This window comes from Octopus sinensis, unplaced genomic scaffold (assembly GCF_006345805.1).
Source record: "Octopus sinensis unplaced genomic scaffold, ASM634580v1 Contig18646_ERROPOS176004, whole genome shotgun sequence".
NCBI lineage: Eukaryota > Metazoa > Mollusca > Cephalopoda > Octopoda > Octopodidae > Octopus > Octopus sinensis.
The window spans coordinates 89,777-115,064 of NW_021835959.1; the positions used below are offsets into that span (position 1 = coordinate 89,777).

At 38.0% G+C, this 25,288-nt stretch overlaps 2 protein-coding genes across 2 annotated transcripts; one reads left to right on the forward strand and one right to left on the reverse strand.

The window, feature by feature from the left end:
• The first annotated feature begins 943 nt into the window (after nucleotides 1–943).
• Nucleotides 944–1,504, forward strand: LOC115231483. Its single transcript, XM_029801500.1, has one exon. It carries the CDS (start codon nucleotides 944–946, stop codon nucleotides 1,502–1,504), a length of 561 nt encoding a protein of 186 aa, XP_029657360.1.
• A 1,271-nt stretch (nucleotides 1,505–2,775) lies between these two features.
• On the reverse strand, nucleotides 2,776–22,294 carry LOC115231487 (F-box/LRR-repeat protein 17-like). The gene is made up of 8 exons (XM_036500103.1): nucleotides 22,221–22,294; nucleotides 16,695–17,513; nucleotides 14,065–14,082; nucleotides 12,631–12,742; nucleotides 8,221–8,346; nucleotides 7,331–7,432; nucleotides 4,444–4,648; nucleotides 2,776–3,118 (listed from the first exon to the last, which is right to left on the reverse strand). The coding sequence occupies exons 1-8, from the start codon at nucleotides 22,256–22,258 to the stop codon at nucleotides 2,859–2,861; spliced, it is 1,680 nt and encodes a 559-aa protein (XP_036355996.1). The 5' UTR covers nucleotides 22,259–22,294; the 3' UTR covers nucleotides 2,776–2,858.
• Nucleotides 22,295–25,288: the final 2,994 nt, after the last annotated feature.

A 25,288-nucleotide genomic window follows, 5' to 3' on the forward strand; every position in this document is an offset into this window, starting at 1 on the left:
TATCATTTAAGGCCACAACATATTGTTTTATTTGATTATATTTGTTTTTTCTTGAAGGCGGTGAGCTGATAGCACACTGGGCGAATTGCTTGGCGTATTTCGTCTGTCTTTACGTTCTGAGTTCAAATTCCACCGAGGTCGACTTTGCCTTTCATCCTTTCAGGATCGATAAATTAAGTACCAGTTGCGTACCGGGATCGATCTAATTGACTGGCCCCCTCCCACAAAATTTCGGGCCTTATACCTAGAGTAGAAAAGTATATTTGGTTTTTCTTCGATTAAGTCTTTTCATGTTTATTTTTTATAACTTAAGAATATTTCCAGTTTTACTTTTATTTCTATTGTTATTTAGGGATTGGTTTATTTTTCTGGTAATCTTTTGTGTTAATATTGTCTATGACACAACCAATTCATAACTTCTTAACCCTTTTAAAACAGTTGACATAAATTTACACACACTAAGTACATGCTTTAAGTCGGCCGACATAATTATAAGCCGCCTGATTTAGTACCTGTTGCCTGAGTTAGTACTGGTCCACCAGTACTAATGACAGGCCGGTTAGAGGTTTCATCTAAATATTTACAACCCGATAGGCAGGTCCTGCCACTCTGGCTCTATCAACTTTAGTCATTGCATCCAGTTTCATCCAATTTATGGTCGTCATGTCCTACCACTCCAGCTCCATCAACTTCATTGTTGCATCTTGTTTCATCGAATTTACGGTTGTCACACCAAGCTCCACCGCCTCGCTAGTTATTTCTTCCAATTCTGAAGATGACTCAGAGAGTAAGTACTTTCCTAGTTCGGAATCAGATGATGATATTCTGGTGAATCAAAATACTGCTTGCCCTTCTGATACTGATGGGCATCATGAAGAAATCAACCTTGACATCATATTGAAATCAAGATCCAGCCACATTGACACCTTTCTTTCTGGAAACGATGCCACTTGATGGACTTTTGGTGCTTCTTCGAAATCTACATTTCAACTCAGGCAAGAACCAGGATGACAGGCTGCACAAAATATGCCCTATTGTAGTGGCTGAAAATTTCAGAACGATGTATGTCCCCACACAACACATTTGTACAAATGAGAGTTTGTGGAAATTCAAGGGAAGGATCCGATTCGAACCATACAACCTGACCAAGTGTGCCCAGTTTGGAATCGAGGTTTATAATGTATGCCAGACAACTGGCAGAGCTTGTGGGTACATTTGGACTTACAAAATCTACACTGGTCAGGACAGATTGGTTCTTTCAGTGTCTATTCGAGCATCAACTGATGTCATGTTGTTGCTGAATGAAAACTTGTTTGACAAAGGCTACAATTTTTATATGGACAACTGGTTTTCCAGTCCAGACCTCTTCCTGCAGATGAGGAGGACTAATTCCTGTGGGACTGTGAAGATGCACAGGAAAAACATGCCACCAGATCTTCAGAAGATAAAACTTCTAAGTGGGAAGCAGTATACCAATGCACTGATATTGGCATTCTTGTTCTAGTGTAGCATTCTGCAAGCATGAAGGACACTAGGAAACAAGATGCAGACGGTGATGCTATAATGAAACCAGGTGTAGTTGTTTCATACAACGAAGGGATAGGCAGGGTCGATTGCTCAGATCAGCAGGTGATAACACACAAATCAGTGAGAAATCACAATATGCTGTGCTTGAGAAGGTAAAAATGGGCTTCTATCAAACCTTCTCCAAAAACTCATCTTCTAACACCAATTCTCCCATCAATCTTCTGCAGTATCCTATTTCTTTCCTTCACTTCCCCTCCACTGAACTGCCGTTCTCTGTGTACAATTCATTCTCTGTCTCTCATCATTTGTCATGCTATACCAATACTAATAGTACCATTTTTAATAAATTACAAGAGTCGATGAAAGAATCTCCATGTTGTTGCTCCATCCCTTAGAAATAACAGCTAAATTACATTAAATCACATTGTATCATAGCCATTGTCTTTTAATGTCTGTTCTCCATGCTGGCAAGGGTTGGACGGTTTGACAAGCTGGTTAGCTAGAGAGCTGCCCAGACTCTGTTGGTCTGTTTCGGCTGGGTTTCTACATCTGAATGCCTTTCCTAATGCCAATCACTTTACAGAGTATGCTGCATACTTTTTATGTGGTACTGGTACAGATGCTTTTACGTTGCACCATCACAAGCACTTTTATGTAGCACCAGCATGGGCACTTTTACATGGCAGAGGCATGGCTGCTCTAATGTGGCACTGGCACGAGTGCTTTTACATGGCACCAGTAGCCACAAGCCCACAAGACAAGAATCTCCTGGCTGAGAGAGGGATGTAGAGGACATGCTCGTATGCATGAACAGCCACAATTTTACTTAGCTTGGTGTGTCATCTCAAGCACAGCAAACTGACAGAAGTCTTGGTCACTTGTCATCTCCTCTGTGAGGTCCAATATCTGAAGATCTTTTCTCACCACTTCATTTTCAAAAAAGCAAAAACAAAAAACACAAAATACAATGTAGATATGACCAAAAACATCCCTATTGTTGACCATATTGTTTTTTTATATAAGTCTGTTCACTTAGGGCTGACCTGAAGTTAAAGAAGTCTGATAGGTAATAACATCAAAATATAACAGAACATAAGACTGGAGCCTGGTGCAGCCTTCTGGCTTCCCAGATCCCCGGTCGAACCGTCCAACCCATGCTATCATGGAGAACGGACGTTAAACGATGATGATGATGATAAAATACAAATTAAGGAGACAACAGAGAAAAAACACAACACAATGCATTTAAAAAAAAAATAAATACACAGTTTTTAATATATCACAGGTAATGGCAAATCAACATGATTAGTGTTCACTTTAGGTAATGTCCATCATAAACGATCTTCTTCATTAACTCGTTCTATGAGGCTCTTGTATTCCAGTTCAAAGCAATAAATACGAATATGAGGGTAGTCCTTCTGTAATTGAAATAGGAAAGTTGACTCCACTTTTTCACATGAAAACAGACCAAGAAAGTAAAGTTGGGTACAGTTTTCAGACACAAAGTTTACTCCTTTATTGGTAATGTTGCTACAGAAACTGACATCAAGTTGTTCCAGTTTACTGCTATGCTTGGCAATAGCTATGAGGGCTGGAAGAAAAGAAAAGAGAAAGGTCAAACCAAACAGACTATCAGTAATATTAGTTTGAAGTTTTGGCACAAGGACAGCAATTTTAGGGGAGCGGTTAAGTCAATTACATCGACCCCAATCGATGTAATTGACTGTCAACTCTGAAAAGGTGAAAGGTAGAGGGGACATTGGTAGAATTTGAACTCAGAATGTACAGATGGATGAAATGCTGCTAAAGATTTTGCCTGGCATGCTAACAAACCTCCCAGCTCAATGCCTTACAAGAATATCAATATTGGATGTTGTAAATATGAGATTAAAAGAGAGTGGGGTAAAAAAAAACACAGACAGGACTTCAACCATATCTATCATTTGCAGAGTGTCTTATAATCACTAATAGAGTTGCCTGGCAGAAGACAAGAGACATTGATTGATACATATCAGTCAGTCTTTCACTTTAATACTTATCAGTGATATGAAATTTTAGCTGTTAATACAACGGAATACCATTTTTACTTCTTTTCCTGAAGTGACCACCTGGGTGCTATTTCTCCATATCTTGTACTATCAACAGACTTTACTGAAGCAATGACATTTTATTCTTAGTTGCCTGCCTGTCCAATGACCATAGAAAAATAATGGTTCGTTTTCAGAGAGTTCTTTGGGATCCATTGTAGACCTGTTAGTAAAATACTGTTCAAGTGGATAGCTCTGTGACATGGGCCACTGCTAGTCTTCGATAAACAACCTTGCCCGGACTTGTGCCTCAGAAGGTAACTTTCTAGGTGAAATCCCATCATCATTCATGACTGAAGAGAGTCTTCCTATACAGTTGCAAACAGATGTGGACACCTGCTTGACTCTCAACCCTTTAACTCAACAGCACATCAAGGATATGACAGATAGGAAGGAGAAAAGGTTGCACCAGCACTCAGCAGACTGGAGTAATGTGAAATGAAGTGCCTTGCTCAGGACACATTGTACTGTTCAGTCAAGGAATTATGACCATAAGCTAAAGACCCAAAACAACTAGGTTACATGCCTTCAAACACATCCTACATTAATTCTGGTATCTGTGTGTGTGTGTGTGTGTGCATGATTGTTTAAACATTTCTGAAAAGTGCTGAGCTACAGGTGTCAAATGATATTATTTTCCATGTCAACAAATTGCTTGAAGATTTTTGTGCATTCAGAGGCATGTGAAATAAAAGATCCCTTACTTGTAAAAAAAAAACAAACAAACAAAAGGTTAGCTTTACTGCAGGCTATTAACTTCAGAAATTACTAGAGTAAATGATAAAAACTTCAACTGACTCAATCAAAAATTATGGAAGCAAACACTTACCTTTGTCAGTAATGTTGCAACGTATACACTTTAGAATCCTGAGATTGCGAGCATTCTGCACCACAGCTGTTATGCAGTCGTCATCAACACAATCATTAAAACAAAGGGACAGTGTTTGTAGTTTCAAACAATGTTTGGCAACTTCTTTGGCTGTGGTTGATGACATGTTGACAGAATTTAAATAAACATGCTTCAAATTGGGTAACTGCAAAAGATATAATAAGCATCGTCATTATTATCATCTTTTACCTTTCACTTATTTCAGTCATTTGACTGCAGCCATGCTGGGGCATTACCTTGAAGGATTTTAGATGAATATATGAACCCAAGGACTGATTGTTTTAAGCCCAGTAATTATTCCATTGGTTCCTTTTACCAAACAGCTAAATTATGGGGACATAAACACCGGTTGTCAAGTGATGGTGGGGGACAAACACAGATACAAAGACATGCACAGATATATATATATATGTATATATGACGGGCTTCTTTCAGTTTCTGTCTACCAAATCCATTCACAAGGCTCTGGTCGAGCCAAGGTTATAGTAGATGACACTTGCACAAGGTGCCATGCACTGAGACCAAACCCGGAAGCATGTGGTTGGGTAGCAAGAGCTTCTTACCACACCAGCACCTACATTTGTTTTTACATTTTGGCACACAATGAATCAATGCGACTCAAAGTGTGTATTACCACCAGTTACTTATCATTCATCATTTCAGCTGCAAAGCCTAATATCCTGAGATCTAACCTCCACCACTTCTAGATTTTTATCTATCATAGATACCCTCTACTATCAATACAATAGCACTCGATATCCATTCTAAAAAAAACATTAATACCAGCACCACAACCACATCCTTGCATACATCAACGGATGTTTTTAATGCCCAGTAAGTCACCTGGCTTACTTGTGCTCTGAAACAAGTGAATAACAATATCAGATTCAGTGTGAAAAATTACATCAAGATACCAAATTTTAAAAATTTTCACTTAATTAAAAAATTAGAGAAAAGATTCCTGGTTTTCTCACCAAAAGACACAAACACACACACATATACCATTGTTTTACCATCCAGCTTTCCATGCTCGCATGGGTTGAACAGAATTTGTTGAGGTAAACTTATGGTCAACCCTCACCTATTTCCAAATACGGTAATATTTCTCAACATGCTGCATGACAGGAAAATCAATTCATGACCATTAAGCAATATCAAAACAAGAAGGCATCAACTTGCAAACAACACACAAATATACACACTCACACACACAGATATGTGTATGTATATATGTGTATATTGTATACATATATGTATGTATGTATGTGTACATATATGTATTTGCATGCACATATATATATATATAGTATAAAAGATCGTGGGTAAGGCCAAAACAATGCAAAGTAAATGCAAGGTAAAGCACAAGAAAACAAATATGTGAAATTCGTCTATTTTTTTGAAAATGGGGTCATAACCCCGAAATATTGAATACAAGGTAAGTCTACATTAATTAACACCTTTGTTTTCTTGTGATTTACTCTGCATTGTTTTGGCCTTGCCCCCAATCCTTTATACAATATATTCTACACAATGCTTCATAGTAATTATTCCTATATATATGTGTGTGTGTACACAGGTGAGCACATAAGTGAAAAACAAGGTGAAAAAATAGTACTCGAATACCAAAGGTAAAGTAATATACTTTTAACTGAAGCTGCAAAATTATCACAAGACTGTTACTCAGAGTTTCACATTCCCATTCACTGAATAATTGTGAGGTATGTGTATACATACATGTGTGTGTATGTATGTATGTGTGTATATATATATATATATATATATATATATATATATATATATATATATAAGTATGATGAACTTACAGTTTCCATCAACTAAATCTACTCACAAGCTTTGATTGGCCTGAGGCTATAGTAGACATTTGCCCATGGTGCCATGAAATGGACTGAACCTGGAACCCATTGATTGAAAAACAAGCTTTTTAACCATACAGTCATATGTGATAGGCTTCCACAGAATTTGCGTTAATCAAATTCCATTTATAAGACATTGGCCAACCTGAAGGTTTGGTAGAAGACATATGGCTAATGTGTCACATTAGGATCAAATCTAGCCACACCTACACATTGCTGTTAACTTATTCCTGTACTCGTGGTTATTTATCTAAATTGTGATTCTCCGTCAACCTACCTGATTGTCTATTCTTATTTATGTGTCCTTTTCAAGCCTAGCCAGGCTCATGAGCCCGGTTTCCATGAGGTATGTGTTCCCCCCAGCTGGATGGGACGCCAGTCCATCACAGCATTACTCGAGAAACAGGAAGAAAGAGTGAGAAAAAGTTGGGGTGAAAGAGTACAACAGGGGTCGCCACCACCCCCTGCTGGAGCCTCGTGGAGCTTTAGGTGTTTTTGCTCAATAAACACACACAACGCCCAGTCTGGGAATTGAAACCGCTATCCTCTGACCACAAGTCCGCTGCCCTAACCACTGGGCCATTGCACCTCCATACCAGATTGTCTATGGAAGCTCTTATATACCAAATTGCTAATATTGAGATTCTACTTTCTCCTTCTCTATTATATCAAGCAAAAACACTTCCCAGATGGTACCATGATATTGTAAAATTTATTACTTCAATTTTTGCTACCTGAGCCTTCCTTCACCTATAGCTCTTCACAGAATACTATGAGATGGCTGTTATTAGGATATTAAATTAACAAGGAAATTCAGTCCTTATGAACAGTAGTAGGCTGGAGATAGAGCACTGGTGAATGCCTACCTGTACACTAAATTCATTAGTGGTCGTTGTCATTCCTAACCTTGTTTTACTTTCACACAAACAAAAGAAAAAAGAACTGGAACTTACATGACACAAGTTGACTAGATGGCTGTCTGTGAGAGGGCAGTCAGAAAGATTGACATTTTCAAGTTGTTTACAATTCTGTAACATCCTAGCAAGGGAGTCAACCTAAAACAAAGAATGGATATATCACAATACGTAGAATATACATGGAGATTTAAATAACCTTGCCATCTGCTATGTCATCATCATTGCTTTAATGTCCAATTTTTTCACACTTGCGTAAGTCAGATGGAAGTTATCAGGCAGATTTTCTACAGCCAGATGCTCTTTCTGTTGCCAACTTTTACCAATTTCCAAGCAATGGAATCTCCCCATTCATGCTTAGACCATGCTTTTATAGAATATTGGAAATGAATGATGTTCATTAACAACAATCACGTTTCATAGAAACAAGGAGGTTCAAATATACACACACTCGTACATACATACTGTGAAGACACATGGCTCAATGGTTAGAGCGTTGAACTTAGAACTGTGAGGTTGTGAATTCAAATCCTGGACTGGGCTGCGTGTTGTGTTCTTGAGCAAGACACTTTATTTCACGTTGCTACAGTCCACTCAGCTGTAGAAATGAGTTGCAACGTCACGAGTGCCAAGCTGTATCAGCCCCTTTGCCTTTCCCTTGGATAACATCAGTGGTGTAGAGAGGGGAGCTGGTATGCATGGGTGACTGCTGGCCTTCCATAAACAACTTTGCCCGGACTTGTGCCTCACAGAGTAACTTTCTAGGTGCAATCCCATGGTCATTCATTACAAGTTTTTACCTTTTGCCTAAGTTTAAAATACTAAATTGTACTTGCAAGTAAACTACAGAGCATCATAAACTACAAGTGAAAAAAATTTTTTAATAGAAATCCCATCATACAGATAAATGAGGAACAATATAGACTTACAGCATCACAATGAGATAAGTTAATTAATTTCAGACGTGTACAGTAGTTGGCCATAGTGTCGACAGTTTCAGCATTTAAATGCCAACCAAAGCTGAGATGTGTGATACGCGGACAGTTATGAAATATCTAAAAATAAAAAGAATTTTTTTTTTAAGTTTATTTTGCAGAACCAAGATAAAAATGAGGAAACCATAAAGAGCTTAAGCATCAGTTAAACTTTGTAAACGGCTAAAAGGTTTAACAAACAAGGACCAAAATTTTTGGTGAGGGAACCAGGCAATTAGATCAACCCCAGTATGTAACTGGTACTTAATTTATCAACCCCGAAAAGATGAAAGACAAAGTCAACTTCGGCGGAATTTGAACTCAGAATATAAAGTTATGAAACAAATAAAAAAAAAAATTTTTTTTAATAAATGCACTTATGATGGGAGGATTTTTTTTTGTTCTGGTTAGATGACCAAAGATAAAAATTCTTGTTCTATTCCTCATAAGGATATTTAGTAGCTCTAACACAATACCACAAAACTATTAAAGATACAAAATTATATGTCACCATTTACATTTCTTTAGTTTTATATTATTTAATAAAATATTACATTATTAATATAAAATATAAATATACAATTGAATTATATTAATATATTTCACTTATTTAAATGGATTCAATGGTTGCTTCATTGACTGTTCATTTTAGATTCAATAAATACATAATGCTTAGGTTAGCAGAGAACCTGTAAAGGGGTCATATGACCTGCTAGAAAGAGCAGCCAAGTCACCATCAAGATACACTCTACTACCTTGAAAATACAGGGTCACAAAGGATAATGTAGTCCAAGATATGCAATGAAAGAAAGGAGAGATTGGGCATAAATGGGACACCTTTGATCAAAGGTCTACTTGGTCAGGACAGACAAGGTTCACATTACAAGAAAAACATACTTCCTTGATTTATGTAATGAAAATAATAGAGTTTAAATAAAATGTTTCAGGTCTAAAAGCTACAACTGGATTGATAGGGAATCAGCTTATCAGATTCATAGTTATCCCATATCATTGGAGTTAAATTCTTATCTTGATAATCACCCAACTTTAATCCTTTAGCATTTAAACCGACCAAATCCAGTCAAAATATTCTACCAGTTTTATGTTCAAACCAGCTGGATCTGGCCTCTCATACCTACCCTAGATTGTCATTCTAAAAATCAACAATCACATCACTGAAATCTCAACGCCATAAAATAATGCACGATTAATTAAAAACAATATGAATAAATAAGTACAACATTTGACAAGAGTAATCTGAATGTGAAAGGGTTAAACAGTAGTAAATAGCTACTAGGAAAAAATACAGCTTTAGCACAAAGCCAGAATTTAAGGGAAATATACATACTTGACAAGTACTTAATCTATTGACCGTGTAAGAATGAAAGGCTAAATATAACTCTGCGATTTCCAGTTTTACACACACACACAACATTTTAAGCAAGCAGAGGCATATTTTATGCAGTGTTTTATTAATTCCACATTTTCTTATGTCATCCTGCTCAACATGTACCTCTTTTGAAATATTTAACCCTTTAGCATTTAAACTGGCCATATCCAGCCCCAATACCCTATCTGCTTTTTGTTTAAACTGGTCAGGTCCAGCTTATCACACCTACCCTACATTGTCATTCTAATACTAAGAAATCATATTGGAATCTCAAAACTGAGATAATTCATGATTAATTCAAAGTAATGTGAACAAATAAGCATTACTTTTGATAGAGTAATCATCATCATTTAACGTCCGCTTTCCATGCTAGCATGGGTTGGACGATTTGACTGAGGTCTGGTGAACCAGACTCCAATGTGATCTGGCAGAGTTTCTACAGCTGGATGCCCTTCCTAACGCCAACCACTCCGAGAGTGTAGTGGGTGCTTTTACGTGCCAGTAATCTGAAGTTAAAGAGTTAAATGTAAAACTTTTATTGAATTACTGAAGGCATGAACTTACATTGTTAGTCCTGTTTCTGCTGAATGACAACACGATGCCCCACTCATATTTTAATCCTGATAAAAATTAATTAATGTGTTTAAAATATGTATTATACTTGATCTAAATAGTTATTTCTACAGAAATCCACATGTCCAAACACTCAGCACTTCTTAGCGCCTCCTCGATACTTACTTCTCCTTTTGTGAGCTTACAACTACAAAGGGGCACCATTATCCAGACTAAGAACTATTTGACTAACCCAACAGGATTTGCAACTGGACGTTTGACCAATTACTGATATTTCTATTAGATATAACCTGTGGTAAGCTAATGTGCCATCTAGCAGAGAAAAAATACCTTTAAACCATTCAGCACTTTGAAAACAACAATAACAGTGGACAAACTTCATTACATGGACATAAAAATTATTGTTACTTGATTTTTTTTTTTTACATTAATAACTTCACTACTGCTATTGGAATTTGTATATTTGTTTGCTCAATGTCTGTTTTTTCATGTTAGCATGGGCTGGACAAGGACATCTTAGAGCAAGGTTTTACACCCAGATGTTGTTTTTAAGTAAAGAATTTCTTATTCCAAATGCCTTTGAAAGTGCAGAGCGACTGGTCATAATGTTAGCAAGGAATGTAAGCATATCACTGTTTTGTTCAAGCAAAGGCATGGGATACTAACATACATACATACATACACACACACTTGTAGAATGAGCTACCAACAGTTTCTGTCTACCACATTCACTTACAAGGGATTGGTTAGCCAAGGGCTGCAGTAGAAACCACTTGCCCAAGTACCTCAGTAGGGTTGAACTGGAAAGCACATGGTTGCAAAGCAAACCTCTAAACCACAGAGCAAAGTGTGCACCTTTGTTGCTACACAAATCTATACACATTTAAACAAGCCATCACATCATCATCGTTTAACGTCCGTTCTCCATGCTAGCATGGGTTGGACGGTTCAACCGGGGATCTGGGAAGCCAGAAGGCTGCACCAGGCTCCAGTCTGATCTGGCAGTGTTTCTACAGCTGGATGCCCTTCCTAACGCCAACCATTCCGTAAGTGTAGTGGGTGCATTTTACGTGCCACCGGCACAGGTGCCAGGTGAGGCTGGCAACGGCCACGATCAGATTGGTGCTTTTTATGTGCCACCAGCACGGAAGCCAGTCAAGGCGGTAATGGCATCGGCCACATTCGGATGGTGCTTTTTACGTGCAACCAGCATGGAAGCCAGTCAAGGCAGTGCTGGCATCGGCCACATTCGGATGGTGCTTTTTACATGCAACCGATACAGGGATCACAACTGCAGTTTCCATTGATTTTTGATGTTGGTGTACTTGACTCAATGGATCTTCTCAGGCACAGGGTCGAAACAGTGTTTCTTTACTTGGCACCTGCACAGGAGTCAGTCCAGCGACACTGGCAACTGCCGGGTGCCAGTCATAGGATTGGTTCAATTTCGATTCTGATTTCACTTGCCCCAACAGGTCTTCACAAGCAGAGTTTAGTGTCCAATGAGGGAGGTTGGCATGGGTGCCAGTCGTCGGATGAGGTTCAATTTCGAATTCGACTTTGCTTGCCTCAACAGGTCTTTGTGTGTCCAAGGAAGGAAATGCATGCATAAGTGGGCTGGCTACATCCCTGGCAAGGGACACGGGATGGACTCACTTGTCCTGCCGGGTCTTCTCACACACAGCATATTTCCAAAGGTCTTGGTCACTAGTCATTGCCTCGGTGAGGCCTAATGTTCGAAGGTCGTGCTTCACCTCCTCGTCCCAGGTTTTCCTAGGTCTACCTCTTCCACGGGTTCCCTCAACCGCTAGGGATTGGCACTTTTTCACACACCTATCTTCATCCATTCTCGCCACATGACCATACCAGCGCAATCGTCTCTCTTGCACACCACAGCTGATGCTTCTTAGGTCCAGCTTTGTTCTCAAGGTACTTACACTCTGTCGAGTATGTACACTGACATTGCATATCCATCTCAACCACATGGCTCTTGGTTCAATCCCACTGCATGGTACCTTAGGCAAGTGTCTGCTACTATTGCCTTGGCCCGACAAAAGCCTTGTGAGTGGATTTGGTAGTCAGAAACTAAAAGAAGCCTGCCATATACATATACACACATAAGTGTGTGTGTTGTAGTGTCTGTCCCCCATCAGTGCTTGACAACCAGTGTTGGTGTGTTTACAACCCTACGATTTAGTAGTTCAGTAAAAGAGACTGAAAGAATAAGTACCAGCAGGCTTTAAAAAAAAAGTACTGGAGTCAATTCATTCGACTGAAAATTCTTCAAGGTATTGCTCCAGCATGGCTACAGTCAAATGTCTGAAACAAGCATAAAAAAAACAAAAAAAAAACTCAAGAATGTATAATGTACATAGAAGTGAAAACAAGAGATATCAACAGACCTTTACGATAGTGGGATTGGTTACACAGAAACAATCATCAAGGTATAATTGCTCAAGATCATGTTGATTTTCTGCTATCAGTTGAATGGTTGAATCAGGAAGAGAACAGCATCTAGAGAACAGGGCATCAATAACGACAAATCAAAAATCCACCTTGTCACCAAAAATCCACCAATCACAAACATTCCAATCAAATTATTATGAATAAAAGCTGATAATTACTGATTATCCAGTTGTAATTATCAACATAAACATATCATTTAATGGCAATCACATGAATATACTGATTACTATATTTTCCCCTATTATTTAAATAACTCAAAGTGCTGACATGGTTGTGTGGTTAAGAAGATCTGTGGTTAATCCCATTGTACAGCACCTTAACCCTTTAGCATTTAATCTGATCATATCCAGCCTAAATATTCTCTCCGATTTATGTTGAAACCAACCAGATCCAACCTCTCGTGCCTACCCTAAAATGTTGTTCTTAAAATAAGCAATTACATCTTTGAAATCTCAAAGCTACAAGATAAAGCAGGAGTAATTCAGAACAATGTGAATAAGTAAGCATTATATTTGACAGAGTAATCTGAATAGTAGAGGATTGAACGAATGTCTTCTGTAGCTTTATACTCGCAATACCAGAGGGCGCACACTCTCCTACCCTGATGTAATCTCCAGGGATACAGGCATCCAGCAACAGGACCTCCGTAATGCCATGATGGACCGTGAAGTCTGGCGTAGCATGGTAAATTCCATTGTCTCGACCACGGTCGAACAACGATGATGATGATAGCTTTGGACAAACAGTGCAGAGGTATCTAGAACTGTACCTATATTTTGGTGACAGACTTAATCCATTGCTCAGTTTAACATTACAGTTTGATTCTTGATTTGCATTTAGTAGAGTCCACTCAGTCTGAGGATGACTCTTGAGTCATGGTTTCTAATCTCAGATGCCTTGCAAAAAGGCCATAGGTACTGCCCTTCTTCCTCTGACCAAGACATAAAAATAATAAAACATCAAAAACATTCGAACCATTCAACCCTACGACTGTCTATATGTAAATTCATTTAATGTCAGATAATTCCATCTTGACATTACAACCCACCAAAAATAATTGTGAGTGTGGGGACCACTAGCAGTGGAGAGCACAAGTGGACCTGGTTGGCTCTACGCATGGTGACGTCTCTGCGACCACTAACCAGGGATGACTCCCAGCCTAATCAAGCAAGTGCACGAAGTACTAAGTGAAGCGATTGTCCTTCTCTTAACTGCTCTTCAGCCAAGTAAATGGGAGAGGAGAAATCAAGTACTTTATGCAAGACAAAGTAATGCTGGAATATGAGCTAACAGCTCTCCTACAAAGATAACAATGGCTTATCCAATCAGCCACTAGTGTATGCAATCTCAATCTCACTTGATTCACTCACTTTTGAACCCCTATGAAACTGCATTCTTAACATATCTTTACTTTTTGGGGGCATGGAAAAGCAATGGGTACTGCTTCATCTTCCTCAGACTATCAAATAAAAACAAAAAGTTATTTTTGATAGACACTTTTCTATAATTACAACACCCTAAAACACTGAAACCCCAAAACCAAAAGATTACTAATATAAAGTTTACAATATCTGTTATTATAATAATTTCTTTCAAATTTTGCAACAAGGCCAACAATTTTGAGAGGTGGACATCAATTTATGAAAACATGTGGCCTAGTGGTTCAGGGTGTTACTCATGATTGCAAGACAGTGGTTTTGATTCCCAGACTGGGCAGTACATTGTATTCTTGAGTAAATCACTTCATTTCACATTACTCCTGTCCACTCAACTTTAAATGAGTAGCCCTGCAATGGACTGGCATCCCTTTCATGGGGAGTGTTGTTATCTTGGTCACTTATATACCATGGAAATGAGTTAACAGGCTCTATGACTCCTAGGGCTTGATAATGATGAAGTGAATTACATCAGCCCAAGTGCTCAATAGCTGCTTGTTTTATCTATCTCAAAAGGATAAAAGGCAAAGTTGACATGTAACATGACTTTGGTTTTATCTATTATTACAGTGAAGCGATTGTCCTTCTCTTAACTGCTCTTCAGCCAAGTAAATGGGAGAGGAGAAATCAAGTACTTTATGCAAGACAAAGTAATGCTGGAATATGAGCTAATAGCTCTCCTACAAAGAGAACAATATTTCAAAATTTTAAACAAAATATTTTAAAACATCGTTAACATCAACTCAATGATTACCTCAAAACAATGTTTAAAAACAAACAAAATTAAAGATGAGCTGAGTAAAGATGTGGAGCTCACAAATAAACATTACAACATGCAAAACAACTCGGAAGACTATGTGGTCTTTGACTAACTAGAAAGGGCAACAAAGTCTCTCTCAAGTCATATTCCACAACATTATTAGATCATGCGATCCTAGGTAAATGTTACATGGGAAAATGAGGGAATGTCACAGCTGGATTGCCTTTGATCATAGATCTGCTTAATCAGGACTCAACTTGTTTTAAATAATAATACCATCATCATCATCATTTTAACATCCATTTTCAAAGGCTTGTATGAGTCAGAGTTTATTGATGCAAATTTTCTAAAGCCAGATGCCCTTCTTGTCACCAACCCTTACTTGTTACTGTTATAATGAAAATGGTATTTCCTCCTTTTCACATGACGAAGTGGTATGAAGAGCCACAGTCGTTGTAGGAGTTCTCAGAGTCAATGTCAGTTACATGATACATAGGAGTTTGAGTTACCATCAAGGAAGATGTTTCAAAGTCATTGTCTTGTGGAGCTATCAGCGATAGCACGACGAGTCAAAGATAATAAGACGCAGAATACCTATTTCTTTACTACCCACAAGGGGCTAAACACAGAGGGGACAAACAAGGACAGACAAACGGATTAAATCGATTACATCGACCCCAGTGCGTAACTGGTACTTAATTTATCGACCCTGAAAGGATGAAAGGCAAAGTCGACCTCGGCGGAATTTGAACTCAGAACGCAGCGGCGGACGAAATACCACAAAGCATTTCGCCCGGTGTGCTAACGTTTCTGCCAGCTCATTGCCTAAGACACAGAATACCGCCACAACATAATAGTGGCAACAGAAATATTACAGTGCTGATAACAACATACAAGTGGATGAGGATCCATATTATAACAGTTACCAAGTGAGGTAATGTTTTCCTATGGCCAGATATGTTTCTACATAATATTGGAAATGAATAATATTCATTTACAACAATCATGCAATGTCGAGACAAAAACACATACACATATATACTCTTTTACTTGTTTCAGTCATTTGACTGCGTCCATGCTGGAGCACTGCTTTTAGTCAAGCAAATCGATCCCAGGACTTATTCTGTCGGTCTCTTTTGCTGAACTGCTAAGTTACGGGGACATAAACACACCACCATCGGTTGTCAAGCGATGTTGTGGGAGACAAACACAAACGCAGACACACACATACATATATATATATATATATATATATATGTATATATATATACATACATGACGGGCTTCTTTCAGTTTCCGTCTACCGAATCCACTCACAAGTGGGAATGAACCTGGAACCATGTGGTTGGTAAGCTAGCTACTTACCATCCACCAAACCCACTCATGAGGCTTTGGTCAGCTTGGGCTCCAGTAGTCTCACACAGTCGGACTGAACTCAGACATGTGTAGTTCAGAAGCAAGCTTCTTAACCGCCATAGCCACACTGGGTTATAGCTAAATAAATTTGTCAAGAGTTCAAAATGATTTTTTAAGAGTTGCTACCCTCCTAAACCCAGTCAGGGACTATGTTCGTCACAGAGGTTATTTTTCAATTATTTTTTTTAACAGCTAAAATATGAGCAAAACATGATTCTCTGATCTATCTAAAAAAGCAGTGACTGTAGATCAGAACTCACTTGGATTATTTGCAACCAGTCCTGCTTCTACCAGCCTGGAAAGTGGATGTAAAATGATGATAATGATGGTGATGATTTGTGGTTTTATGATGGGAGGCAAAAGTAAAGGAAACAGTTTCATACCCTTTCAGAGATAAAAATGATAACCATCGACATTTTTAAGAACACTTGAGATCCCTTCAGGGGAAAATCCCATTGTATTTGAGATATCTAAATGAACCACATGATTGCTGTAGGAGGTGATTTTGTCAAGAATTTCATCTGACAGAGTCTTGTGACCAAAGTCCTGAAAATTGATATGTCTCCACAATGATGGATCTTTAGCTAGTTCATACCATTTTTTACAAACTAATTCAACCGAATGTATTCGTTCAGGAATAGTGAGGTACTTAAAGATTTCTAGAAGGATACTGCTTGGTAAATTAAGAATGTGTAACGAATCCTCTGGAGATGGTACTCCATTTGTATGTTCTGAATGAACTTCAGAGTCCTGCTTTTGTTCTGATGTGTCTTGAGTAAGACTAATGACTTTACTTGCTACAATTACTTCTGGTTCCTGTTGAGAAAACACTGTCCTACTAGGAGAGATTTTGTAGTTTGTTGACTCAGCCGAACAATGGTATTTAGAAGAATGACATTTTGACAAAACTAAGTTACTGCAATCAGTAGAAGTTGTTTCCTGAGTCTGTGGGAGAGAAGTTAAGTGTTTGTCATGTTCATTGCTAACATTACTTTCATCTTTAGAGTTCTGTAAAGAAATTGAGACTGTATTTACACCCTTTACATTCATTGAACAAGAGTCTGAAATAGTTCTAACTGACAACTCGCCAGTCTCTACTCCTACATTGATCATCTTGTTGTTGTTTCCTCGACGTACTTTGCAAAGTTGTTCGTTATCACGAGTAGGTGACGCTGGGCATCTTTTCAGTGTTCCTGTGTGAAGTTTCCTACATGTGAAAAAAAAACAAAAAAAAAACAGTTCATTTCATAATTTGAAATATACGTTATAAAATAGACTGTACTAGTATAAATGAATAAAAAAAAAACTGAGATAAAAGTGTCTCTGATTAAAAATAAATAATAATTATAATAGTAACTTAAAATAAAACTCAAGATGCTTCTACCTTAATTCTGTATTTTGAATGCAAGCAACCAAAGTCAGATACATTTTTTCATTCAAAATCCTAATCTAAAACCTTTTTGTAGCTAATGCTATTGAAAACAATGTAAAACAAGATATGCGATGAAGTAATTTCCTTCATGGATTCAGCCGAACTCACTGTGGCTCCATGGGCTCGTGTCTTTTAATTGTACTGAAGAGTAATTATTGGACCTAACAAAAGGGAACTTTCTCCTTCAAAAATGTACTATCAGAATACAGAAGATAAACATGTGTGCTTACGAATTTCATCATCATCATCATCATCATTCAGTTTTTGCTTTCCATGCTGGCATGGTTTAGATGGTTTGATTGAAACTGGTAAGCTGGAGAGCTGCACCAGGTTCCAGTCTGATTTGGCATGGTCTCTAATGGCTGGATGCCTTACCTAACACCAACCACTTTACAGAGGGTAATAGGTGCTTTTTACGTACCATCGGCATGGGTGCCTGTTATGTGACACCAGCTTCAGCCATGACTACAATTTCATTTGGCTTGATAGGTCTTTGGAAATCAATATGTATATACATTTATGTATTTGTTTTGCAAGATTCCTGTTGTGAAATCGTGTGTTGAAACAGATATTGTTATATTTGGGGATGGTCATTTAAAAAATTTTTTTTTTAAAGTTTGTTTTTTGGCTAATTAACCACACGCACTATATAATTGTTCTTCACTGCAACCTTAATTATTATTCTTATTTCAGTGACCATTGCCTGAAATCTTTCAGACAACAAACACTAAAAGAATAATAATAAAGCTGCAGTAAAGAATAAGTATACAGTGTGTGTGGTTAATTAGCCGAAAAGAAAAAAGTTACCACTCCCAAATATAACAATAAAAATATGTATACATCTATGCAAAAACAAACACAAAAGTGTATTGTGTCTGTGTTGTTTGTTTTTGTTTTTTTATTCCTAGATGTTTACATTAAATATCTTAAAATTGTCACTCCTGAGAACAAAGCTTCTAAAATGGATAGAGAAAATTCAAAGTGTTGCTCTGGAACAATGGTTATGACATTTGTCAAGTTCACAGATGTGGGTTCAAGTCCCATGGTCAACCATCATATTTTACCCATCCATGATTTTTTTTTTTTAACTCAATATTCTAGGAGCTACTATACATAGCTTTATCTACTTCAAACTCTACCATAAAAGAAAAAAGAAGTTCACTTCTTTTGCACAGATCCTGCATTCTTGCTCTTTAAATTGGATGAAAAATAGCAGTGATATACTACCTATACATAGTCGCCTAGCCCAGCTCACCATCAAAGTGACACCAGCAGAAGTCTGACAAAATGGAAGTAGACTCCTATATTCAAAAGTTGCTAAAGTTAGCTTACTGTTGCTCTTGTGTTGATTTCTAAGTGCCAAATCAAGAATCTGAAGAAAATGGTAAAAAGTCCATGCCGACAACATTGGTAAAAGTAAATCCAGGAGAATTTCTTGATTGTTAATAAGTTTGGTTAATGCAAGTAATGTGAAGAGCTGAAGGTTCAGATTAAAGCTTTTCAATGATGGCTGGCCTCCACGGCTGAAATGGAATGGCATGCCATCCTCAAAGGCAATGCCTACTCCATTTTATCTGCCAGGGCCATGCAGCAGACTGACAAGTCTTTTTAGCTACAGCTGTTGTATCTATTAAAAAGCTGAGTGGTAAGTAGCTTGCTTACCAACCACATAGTTCCAGGTTCAGTCCCACTGCATAGCACCTTGGGCAAGTGTCTTCTACTATAGCCTCGGGCCAACCAAAGCCTTGCGAGTGGATTTGGTAGATGGAAACTGAAAAGAAGTCCGTTGTATATATGTATATATAAGTGTGTGTGTCTGTGTTTGTCCCCCTAACATCGCTTGACAACCGATGCTGGTGCGTTTACATCCCTATAACTTAATGGTTCGGTAAAAGAGACTGATAGAATAAGTACTAGGCTTCCAAAGACTAAGTCCTGGGCTCGATTTGCTTAACTAAAGGCGGTGCTCCAGCATGGCTGCAGTCAAATGACTGAAACAAGTTAAAGAGTAATTCTTATTTGATTTAGTTGCCTGAACACAAACTGTCACCTATTTCCTTTCAGTTGTCCATTTCTCTCTCCATCCACATACATCTCACACCCTCTCAACTAAACTGAATGACCCTCAACAAACTCTCATAGATCAATAATCGTAAACTAGTTGATTATATTAAAAAAAAAAAAATTGGCGCTCCGTTGGTTGTGGCAAGGGTTCCAGTTGACCTGATCAACAGAACTGCCTGCTCATGAAATTAACATGCAAGTGACTGAGCACTCCACAGATGTTCTCTTTCTCTTTTTCTCTTATGCTTGTTTCAGTCATTTGACTGTTGCCATGCTGGAGCACCACCTTTAGTCGAGCAAATCGACCCCAGGACTTATTCTTTGGAAGCCTAGTACTTATTCTATTGGACTCTTTTGCCGAACTGCTAAGTTACGGGGACATAAACACACCACCATCGGTTGTCAAGAAATGTCGGGGGGGGACAAACACAGACACACAAACATATAGACACACATACATATATATATATACATATATACAACAGGCTTCTTTCAGTTTCCGTCTACCAAATCCACTCACAAGGCTTTGGTCGGCCCGAGGCTATAGTAGAAGACACTTGCCCAAGGTGCAACGCAGTGGGACTGAACCCGGAACCATGTGGTTGGTAAGCAAGCTACTTACAACACAGTCACTCCTGTGCCTCCTTATCATAGTTCTCAAGGAGATTCAGCGTAACACAGAATGTGACTAAGCTGGCCTTCTGAATTACATGTACAACTCACTTTTGTCAGCTGAGTGGACTGGAGAAACGTAAAATAAAGTGTCTTGCTCAAGAACACAACATGCCTTTGGGAATCGAACTCACAACCATACGATCGCGAGCCAAAATATCCAAACCACTAAGCCATGCAACCTTCATTCAGTTCATTGTATATAATACAAAGTACCGAGAAAACAGATGTTAACAAGTATCGATTGTGAATCTGATGATTTTCAAAATTTTCACACGGTTACATAGTTTTTTTGTGCTAATTACGAAAATCGTAACCAATTTTTTAACATGAAAAACTACAAGTGTAAAACATCGAATTAACCGAAAAGATTTATGGTCGCTGATAATAAAAAAAATGTAATATTTCTTTAAATAAAGAAGAAAAAAACCTGGTTGAAGACAAATTTTCGTAAAATATTCAAAGTTATCATATCTCTGGAGAATTTTGTTGTAATAATAAATTTCAACCCAAAGGATCCATGTTCTTTTCAACCTTTATTAGTGAAAGACATTTTTCTCTTAATCTAACGGAATAAACGAAAAGCAAAAGCATTGAACTCGGCTAAAAATTAACATTAATAAAACTGAATTATTCTTAAAAGCAAAAACATTACATTATCTTGACAGACAAAATACGGTCCAACAAACGATGAAGATTAGAGAAGGCATTGGAACCAGCAACATAGGCTGTGTGGACAATCGAACAGCTAAAAATTGCAATAAAATTTCCCTCAAATCACAGACTAACATCTTAGATAAACCAGTCATCTTAGAAAAGTAGGCGTAAACTCAGGGTCGCCAAGGACGGTGAGCATAGGAAAATGGTGGGGTGGTTACATCTGGAATAGCTCAGATTAGTGGTGTGCCTCCTCAGTCGGTACAGACAAGGTACTAAACAATAAGAATTAGAGATGACAATGCGAGTTCAATCTTAGTTTATCTTTGACTCCTGTTGACCAACTGCTTGATACGGAAATGAAAAAAAAATTGTCAAAAACAAGACACTTAGAAATAGCTTCGAGTTCAATTTGGTCCGCAAGTAATATCATCATCTATAAATTTGGTGTTACATAGCAAACATCAATGCAAAAGTCTTATAACGGGAAATAAGTGAGATTATGTAACATTCATGCCTCTTTCAAGGGCATTTAGCAGGATGACAACAATTGGATATCGAACTAAGTTCTTCAAAATCTGCTTTCTTTCTATACCTAAGTATAAATACACAGAAAAAAAAGTGAAGAAATTCATAAGTATATATTTAAATCCGTTCCTAAAACAATGCAAAGGAAAACACTTCAAATTGTGTTTTTTAATAAGACTTTTTTTGTTTTTGTTTAAAGCAGGAACAATTATTTATAAGAGTTATTTTCCCCGAGTCCTTTGTTTATGAGGATGTAAACAAATATAGAATTGGTAATTTTGAATGAGAAAACATAAGTTGTAAACATTAACCAAACATATTCCTTTATTTTTTTCGCTTAGAATAATTTTTGTGTATCGATTCCCAAAGCGATAACAAAATAATATAATTTATACAACCATAATAAGCCGAATAAAATACTGCTCACAAAAATCTAATGAGTGGATCCTAAGCATTGGTGAAGTTATTATACAAGTTGTAACTCGAAGAAGTAAACTGGAACAGTTTACAATGAACAGAGAAAGAAATATTTTGACAACCGGCGATTCACACTTAACTTACCCGCTGTCGTCCGCCATCATATTTGTATACACTGCCATCTGGTTTTATTAAAATAAATTAACTGAATTATCTCCCTTCTATTTAATAGCCGACCGCCTATTCATTATCTCTTTCCCAAATCTTACCATTAGTTTGTCTTCGTCAGGCTCAGTCCGTTTTAAGGATGTGATGGAAATTTCTTCTTTTCCTTTCGTTGTTTTTATTTCCTTACCACGCCCTTATTATGCTGGCACATGGTATACTGTAATTGGGTAAGCCTATTCGAATGTGGCAAGCTTTATTGTAGTGACCACAAATAAAAACCGAGTCGTTTTGCTAGCTTCTACATTTACTGTTTAAATGTCCGATGCTGATTTCGATCGGTCTTTGCTTTTATCTTCACCTTTGCCTTCGTCGCATGCCTCAAGGGTAGATGATTGGACACTATGCTCTTTTGATGATTTTATTTCAATGCATATTGAACAAAAGTTCTTTTGCACACATTCTTATTCTTAGGTATGGACAGTGCGTTGGACGCAATTCGTATTGAAGTTAGTCATATAGATCCTTTAGGAAATGGCCCTCGTCCATTCAACACCTTGACCGACCAAACCTTCGCAGGAAACGGTTCACTGAGTATTACAGATATATTCTTAGATTCTGTTTCGCCTAGGATCTGAGAGTTGGTGACGTTGTCTTCCTATGAGAGAACATTTGAGATTTTGCGAAGACATGTCATGTGAATAAGCATTTCACTTCTTCTCTTGTCTGAGATACGTTGCCTCTGTTTCGGTACGATGTAAGAAAGTGTTGAGGACGCTAGCTTAATACATTTTCACTTTGGTGTTCATTGTCAGGTTTTTGTTCTAAATTGTGTTGGTGGGTCTAATCGTCATAATAGCTTCGTTCAGACACGTTCAATGTTTATCACGTTGAGTGTGGAGCCCTTAATAAAAACTGAAGGATGATACGGTTAAAGAAAACTCTCTGAGTATGTTGGAGTGTAAAACTAACACTTCCTTTTTCCGAGGTGAGATTTGAAACCGAATCTAAGGATTCTCGCTCGTCTGATGTAACACAGACCAAACAGACGCGATAGAAATTTCTTTGTCCTGTCAAAAGATAATGGATGGTTTCCCTTCGACCTCAGTCGTGTCATTTAAGGTTCAAGTGGACAGAAGGCAACTTATATATGTAGGAATTTCTCCTTTGGTATGTCTGTCCTGCTACCTGTCACGACCATTATAAATACAGTAATCCGTCAAAGGACGGCAAAGAGAAATAGCCAGAGGCGAGACGGCCAACAAGTAACTTCGCCAGTTTAGCAGGCAACACAGATCCGTATATTCGACATGAACGATCTAACAGCCGCAGAACATAAACAGACACCACCGAATGACCAATGCACACACAGACACAAAACATATCCGGTTCTACCTCATCATACAGACACAATATTTACCCTGTTAATTTCTTCTTGGCCAGATCGAAGTAAAGTTGGTAAGGTCATGTAGTGAGATTTTTGGTGTATACAAGTAAATGCTATTGGCGTTTAAATAAATTATTTAAACTACAATCTGATGCTTTCCCATTGTTTTACTTTGAAGTCGTCCACATGCCTATTTTATCTGCAACCCCAACATATTTTGCTACACCTTTCCAACTACAGGGGAATTGATTTATGATGCTCTGAGGACCGCCATGTGTATAACATATAGGCGTAGGAGTGGCTGTGTGGTAAGTAGCTTGCTTACCAACCACATGGTTCCAGGTTCAGTCCCACAGCGTGGCACCTTAGGCAAGTGTCTTCTACTATAGCCTCGGGCCGACCAAAGCCTTGTGAGTGGATTTGTTAGACGGAAACTGAAAGAAGCCCGTTGTATATATGCATATACATAAGTATGTGCGTGTATATATTTGTGTGTCTGTGTTTGTCTCCCTAACATCGCTTGACAACCGATGCTGGTGTGTTTATGTCCTCGTAACTTGTCGATTCGGCGAAAGAGACCGATAGAATAAGTACTAGGTTTACAGTGTGTGAGTTGTAGAGCGCGCGCGCGTGTCTGTGTTTGTCTCCCTAACATCGCTTGACAACCGATGCTGGTGTGTTTATGTCCCCGTAACTTAGCGGTTCGGCGAAAGAGACCGATAGAATAAGTACTAGGCTTACAGTATGTGAGTTGTAGTGCGCGCATGTCTGTGACGTCTTATAACTGTTTGTCTCTCTACTTCCCTAGAGTCTTATCTGTTGCTGTCACATATTGTGAAATTTTAAAACTTGGTATATTGAAATAAGTTTCCACGTTAAACCCGATTTTGTTATTTATTTGTTCCAGAAAAACTGCAGAAAAATGTTCCAGTGGTTTAAAGTTTAATCAATTCTATCTAATCAGAAATCAGGAATTGGAAGCTAGCATTTTCTACATGATAGCTGTCTATCACAGAATGAAAGCAAAATCATTACGAGGAGGAATTTTTATTAAACAAAACGAAAGCAAAGCATTACGACGACCAAAGTTGTAAGAACTTCTGAAATTTTAATAAGTTTTAATAAATAAAATCACGCAAAACGGTCGAACAGACATGTAAATAATTTAAAAAGGGAAAAATCATCGACGATGTTCTGTGGCGAAGAATTGCGCAAATCTGTCTTGATCAAGAGGTCTAGCTGTCGGGTAAGGCATTATCTGGCATGGAAAAAACAAAAATTTATGTAAGACATTCTATTTTAAAAAATTGTCCGACAACAATGGGCTATTCAGTTAAAAACTGTCATGCTGGGGTGGGCTATTTTTGGATAAAATGAGAAGAGTGCAAGGGTGTTAGTGTGAGAGAAATACGGTGACATAGGGAGAGTGACTGATATCAGGAAAGGTGAGTACAGATTTGTGTAAGCGACAAATATGGAGTGGTACTGGGTTGTTACGTTAATACAGCTGTCATTCAGGGATACACACACGAGCGCTTTCAATTAGTTTACGAAGTCAAGTCGTAGCAGACATATGACAGCTAATGAAAACAGAGTTTTTTGTGTGTGTGTGTGTGTGTGTGTGTATGCATGCATACATGTATGTATGTAGGTATGTATG

What these genes read in the sequence shown, in the direction of transcription:
- LOC115231483 (XM_029801500.1), top strand. Translation starts at nt 944, where the DNA reads ATGCCACTTGATGGACTTTTGGTGCTTCTTCGAAATCTACATTTCAAC.
- LOC115231487 (XM_036500103.1), bottom strand. Translation starts at nt 22,258, where the DNA reads ATGGCAGTGTATACAAATATGATGGCGGACGACAGCGG. An exon ending in ATCTAGTCAACTTGTGTCAT is followed by an intron (nt 4,649 to 7,330) that starts GTAAGTTCCAGT and finishes TATCTTTTGCAG; the next exon opens with TTACCCAATTTGAAGCATGT. An exon ending in TTGCAACATTACTGACAAAG is followed by an intron (nt 3,119 to 4,443) that starts GTAAGTGTTTGC and finishes CTTTTCTTCCAG; the next exon opens with CCCTCATAGCTATTGCCAAG.